Source organism: Castanea sativa, chromosome 8, assembly GCF_040712315.1.
Source record: "Castanea sativa cultivar Marrone di Chiusa Pesio chromosome 8, ASM4071231v1".
In the NCBI taxonomy this organism is placed as follows: domain Eukaryota; kingdom Viridiplantae; phylum Streptophyta; class Magnoliopsida; order Fagales; family Fagaceae; genus Castanea; species Castanea sativa.
Genome location: NC_134020.1, coordinates 36,260,325 through 36,266,265, shown reverse-complemented (window position 1 = coordinate 36,266,265; position 5,941 = coordinate 36,260,325). Strand labels below are relative to the sequence as shown.

The following is a 5,941-nucleotide window of genomic DNA, read 5'->3' as shown; positions in this document are numbered from 1 at the left end:
TCCAAATTTCAACATGCCTCTCAAAGACCCTCATCTTTGTGATGCCTTCAAATTTCAAGTTCAAATTACAAGAGCTTCCTAGATACAAGACACTTATGTAGCCACTCTTCAATATCAGCTTGCTTATGCCTTTTGACGAACCATATTTGATCAGCAAATCTTCAGTGAATTTGGTCGACTATAAGATTGTAGACCATCGGTAAAATAGGTTGTCAATAATATTGATGACCATTACACACATTAATAATCTGGTCTTATATCCTTTCCTTAACAAGGTTTGAATAATACGGACTTCAGTAGACAGCCTTAGACAGCTAAGTTGACCCTTGTAAAACTGTTACAAGACTTTAAATTAGGATATAATGGCATTAAACAGGCTATTTATAGCCTCCAACTTTTGGCACAATAAATGCCCCGAGCATTTATTCACAGACATGCTATATAGGGCAAACAACAACAAGTAAGTCGGCAAACAACAACAAGTAAGCAGGGATCTATGCATACACTTACACACTATACTTAGATTGTCTCTTACTTTACTCTTTTTCTCAAAGAGATAAATTGTCTTAAGCATTGAAGGCTCCCTCGGGACCCTAGGTGTCCTTTTAAATTGTTTCTTTGAAACAGGTACTGATAGTCGTCCATACCAGTGACGAGGAGCATACTGACGAGCTGCCGTTTTCTGCTTCATCAGTTTGGCGCCATTTGTGGGAAATGACTGAGTTGGTATTCTCTCAGGCAAGTCATTGTATCTGTACTAACAAAGTTCCTCGAGACACATGGACATTTCCACTTTATCACCTCCTACGGACCCAACCGTGATGACTGAGCAGATTTGGACAGCCAACATCCAAGAGTTGATGAAGCAAAACGTAGAATTCAAGCAATGAGGATGTCTCGAGAACCGAGAATGTCCTAAGAACAGCAACACTTCTTTGGTATGACGTAATCGGAACAATGACGAAGACCACATTCCAAGCAACAGCAGAGCCACCTCTAAACGAACTGGGCAGACCACGCCTAATAAAGATTAGATGATGAAAGCCATGAGAAAAGAGCTGGATGAGGCAAAAGTGCCATGAAAGGGAAAATTGCTGTAAACCTTGATCGCATGCTTAAGAGGACAAAATCGCCTTTCACTGCCCAGGTACTCAAGTGTCCTCTTCCTTCCAAGTTTAAACTTCCACAATTGGAGGTCTATGACAGCACGAAAGATCCTTTTGATCACATTGGTGCATTCAAGACAACCTTAAAATTTCAGCAAAGACCAGACGAGGTGATATGCAAATCCTTCCCAGCCACTCTCAGGGTGGCTACAAAAGAGTGGTTCAGCAAGCTACTAGCGGCCTCAATTGATAACTTTGAGCAGTTAAGCGACTCATTTGTTCGTCACTTCATCGGAGGCTAGCAGGACCAAAGGCTCACTTCATACTTGTTGACCACAAAGCAGCAAGAGGGAGAAACCCTAAGGGAGTATGTGAAGTGCTTTAACAAAGCAGTACTATAGATGGGCAAGGGCGATGACCAAGTTATTATGACAACCTTCTAGGCAGGGCTGGTTAATCCAAATCTCGTCTTCTTTCTAGGAAAGACCACACCAATGTTAAGGATATACCTCTTGTTCAAAGCCCAGAACTATGTAAATGGGGAATATGCCTTCGCCACCAAGAGCCTAACAGGCAAACGAAAGGAGGATGAGAAGATTGATTTGTAGAACAGAAAGAAGGACCATAAATTCAATTCTTCAAACAGCCGAGCTAGCAAGACTAGTCTAGAGACGGTAAAGAAGAGATTGAACTTTACTCCTTTACTGATGCCTGTTAATAAGATTATCATGTAGGTTAAGGACGACCTAACCTTGAAGTGGCCAAAGCCCTTAATCTCAAGGCCAAAGCGCAAAAATTCTCGGAAGTATTGTCGATTCCATGAAGGTAATGGTCATTCCATTGACGAATGTCATGAATTGAAGGGGCAAATTGAGGAACTCATCCAGAGAGGCAAACTCTAGAATTTCATCAAAAAGTATTATCAGTCCGGACTAAAGACAGACAAAGTGTCCAGAGACGACTAAAAGGAAGACGAACGGGATCGTCCAAAACCAATGGTAGGGGAAATCCAGATGATTACTAGAGGAGCATTTACTAGAGGTTTATATAGGTCCCTGAAGAAAGCTTATCAGAGACAAGTCAACAGTGTCCACGCGACTCAGCTAGTGACAAAGTGTCGTTGTACAGATGACATCACCTTCTCCAAACGAGATGTAATCGGAATCAGGCAGCCACACAATGATCCGCTTGTCATCATGTTAGCCATTGAGGGATTCAATACAAAAAGGGTATTGGTGGATAATGGAAGCTCCGCTGATTTAATGTATATGACAGCCTACCAACAGATGAAGCTAGATCCAAAACGACTCTAGCCGTTTGAGTCTCCTCTAGTAAGCTTCAGTGGAGGTCGAGTCTACCCAAAGGGCTCTAGCAGGCAGTTATCTAATACAAGTAACAAAGCAACTAGATTTCTTGGTGGTCAACCGACCTTGCACTTACAATGTCATCCTGCGACGACCAACTCTCAATCATCTAAAAGCAGCAACCTCCACCTATTGCCTTAAGGTGAAATTCCCAACTCCCTATAGGATTGGAGAAATCAGTGGAGATCAGCTCCTGGCCAGAAAATGTTATCATGCTGTGTTGGCTTCCAAAGAAAACCATTCTTGGATGGTAGAAGAAGAATCAAACACAACCGTCGAAGAATCCAAACCGGCGGAGGAAACCTTCAATGTGGAATTGGTTGAAGGTGACTCATTAAAGGTCACAAAGATCGGTAGAGAGCTCCAGTCTCCTTTGAAAGAAGAAATCATAAACTTCTTAAAGGGAAATTTAGACGTCTTTGCCTGGAGCTATGAAGACATGCACGGAATTGACAGACGAGTAATTAAACACTGCTTGAATGTTGACTCAACCAAGGGGCCCGTCTAGAAAAGACGACGAGTGTTCGTCTCAGAGTGAAACAAAGCAGTAATGGAGGAAGTAGACAAGCTCCTCACAATAGGTCTTGTCTGCAAAGTCTACTATCCAAAATGGCTTGCAAACATCATCATGGTAAAAAATCCAACGGCAAATGAAGGATGTGTATGAGTTTCACCAACCTAAACAGTGCATGTCCCAACGACAACTTTCCTCTCCCTAGGATTGATCAGCTCGTCGATTTCACAGCAAGATATGAACTAATGATGTTTATGGATGCTTTTTCAGGTTATAATCAGATACTTATGAGTGAGGAAGACCAAGGGAAGACCTTGTTTGTAACCAGTCAAGGTCTGTACTGTCACGAAGTCACGCCCTTTAGTCTGAAGAATGCAGAAACTACATACCAAAGGCTAGTAAATCACATGTTCAATAAGCAGATAGGGAGAAGCGTAGAAGTCTATGTGGATGACATGCTCGTAAAGAGCAGGGAGGCAAAGTCCCATCTTGATGACCTCCAGGAGACCTTTAATACTTTGAGGAGGTATCAAATGAAGCTAAACCCAACCAAATGTGTATTTGGAGTCTTTTCGGGAATGTTCCTCGGTTTCATGGTCTCTCAACGAGGGATTGAAGCAAGCCCAGAGAAGGAGAAGGCTGTATTGGACATGGCTTCACCAAGAACAGAAAAGGAGGTACAAAGACTGAAGGGACGAATCACGACTATGAATAAGTTCGTCTCTAAAGCTGCAGATAAGTGCCTGCCCTTCTTTAAAACCCTTAATCAAGTCTTTTAGTGGACGAACGAGTGTGAAGCAGCCTTTCAAAGGCTCAAGGATTACTTAGCAAAGCCTCCATTCCTAAGCCCATCAATACAAGAAGGTCTGTTCTTGTACTCGGCTGTATCCCAGGCAGCAGTCAGTTCAGCCTTGATTCGTGAAGAGAACAAGATCCAATGACCGATCTATTACACAAGTCAAGCTTTTCAAGGGGCTGAGATGAAGTACCCAGGGATGGAGAAATTGGCATTTGCCTTGGTCGTCGCTTCGAGGAAGCTTCGTCCATACTTCCAAACTCATGCCATCATTGTAATAACGGACCAGCCCATTAAAAAGTCTATGAGCAGGCTCGATGTAGCACACATGGTTCAATGGGCAATCGAGCTTAGTCAACTTGACATTAAGTACAAGCCAAGAACAACAATCAAAGCTCAAGCTATGATAGATTTCATTGCTGAATTCACGCTTCCAAAACTAGACCTTAAGTTAGAATACAAGATAGCATATGCAGATGGTTCGTCTGTTAAAGGCCTTGGTGGAGCTGGTGTAGTTATCATCTCACTAGAGAAGGACATCCTCAAATATGAAGTGCAATTACAATTCCCAGCCACCAAAAATCAAGTAGAGTATGAGGCCGTTCTTACCAGCTTGAGGATAGCCAAAGCTCTGGGGGCAAAGAACTTAAAACTGAAAACCGACTCTAAGCTCGTCGTTGGACAGACTACCAACGAGTACGAGGCAAAAGAGAAAAGAATGCAAAAGTATTTAAGACTAACTCAATAGTTGGTTGATTACTTTGATGATGTCAGGTTTGAACAGATCCTAAGGGAAAGTAAACCTCGAAGCTGACAAAGCTAGCTAGAATGACCTCATCCAGTGATGTCACAAACCAACAAGGAGTACATTTGGATATACAGACATCCTCAAGCATGGAAGGACTACAGACCTTTCCGATTCAAGGAAGATCGTTGTTTGCAGGTTTGGAATCCTAAGAGTAATCATCTTAGATAATGGTCGTTAGTTCGACAACCATAAGTTCAGAGAGTTTTGTGGAGATTTAGGCATTAAAAACCATTATTCGTCACCTGGGCACCCCCAAGAAAACGGCTAGACAGAAGTCACAAATTGAACTTTGTTGAATATCATTAAAGCTTGACTTGAGGGGGCAAAGGGGCTATGGCCAGACAAAGGGGCTATGGCCAAAAGAACTGCTCGGAGTGTTATGGGCCTATCAAACCACTGCAAGAACATTGACAAGAAAAAATCCATTCAAGCTAGTCTTTGGTATTGAAACTATGATTCTTGTTGAAGTTAAACTCTAAGATACGAACTCATTATGGCGAGGCTCTCAACACTAAAGCTAAACCTGGACTACCTACCTGAAGTCAGAGACAAGATAGCTCAAAGAATGGCTCGATATCAGCAAAAGATGTCGAAGTATCAGATAAGCAGAAGTTTTTTTAATGCATTTCTTGTGAGCATTTCTTTTTAGTCAAGATTATTTCCCCTGCTATTCCCTTATTAAGGTGAATGAAATAAAAGAACTTCTAAGCTATTCAAATACTTGATTGTTCAAAAGTAATATAAGCTCCAAGGATAGCACAAAGCTTCAGTAGCAAGTCTATAATACAGATTCTATTAATGAGCATGAGCTCAAGTAGTCAATCTACATCAAATCGTCGATACAGATTCTACTGAGTCAATCTACATCAAATCGTCGATACAGATTCCACTGACGAGCATGAGCTCAGGTAGTCAATCTACATTGGACCAACGATACAAATTCTACTGAAGAGCATAAGCTCAGGTAGTCAATCTACATCAAAATAGATTCCATTGACGAGTATCAACTCAAGTTAGTGATCTATAAAACAAACTCTGCTACCAAGATCAACTCTGAGATACAAACCCTACTGTGAAAGAGAAAATCTTCAGTAGCTAGTTAAAATCAACATAATGATACGAACTCTACTGTCAAATCTTTAGTAGTCAGTTTACATCATCTCAAAACTGCAAACTTCACTGATTAGCATAAGTTCACGCAGCTAGTTCACAATATCTTTATGAAGCTTCAACAACATGTTTTCACCACAATTGATAGTACAAACTCAATTGGAAGGCCAAACCTCACGAACAAGCTTGAACTATGTCTTTTATTGACAAGCTTAAAGCTCAATATACATCATTCCAACTCTA

The 5,941-nt window shown here is 41.4% G+C and overlaps 1 protein-coding gene across 1 annotated transcript; it reads left to right on the top strand.

Moving 5' to 3' along the window:
- Positions 1 to 3,964: 3,964 nt before the first annotated feature.
- LOC142606259 (uncharacterized) lies at positions 3,965 to 4,528 on the top strand. Its single transcript, XM_075777642.1, has one exon. It carries the CDS (start codon positions 3,965 to 3,967, stop codon positions 4,526 to 4,528), a length of 564 nt encoding a protein of 187 aa, XP_075633757.1.
- Positions 4,529 to 5,941: the final 1,413 nt, after the last annotated feature.

Excerpts from the sequence above, each read along its gene's own strand:
- LOC142606259 (XM_075777642.1), top strand. The coding sequence starts at position 3,965 with ATGAAGTACCCAGGGATGGAGAAATTGGCATTTGCCTTGGTCGTCGCT.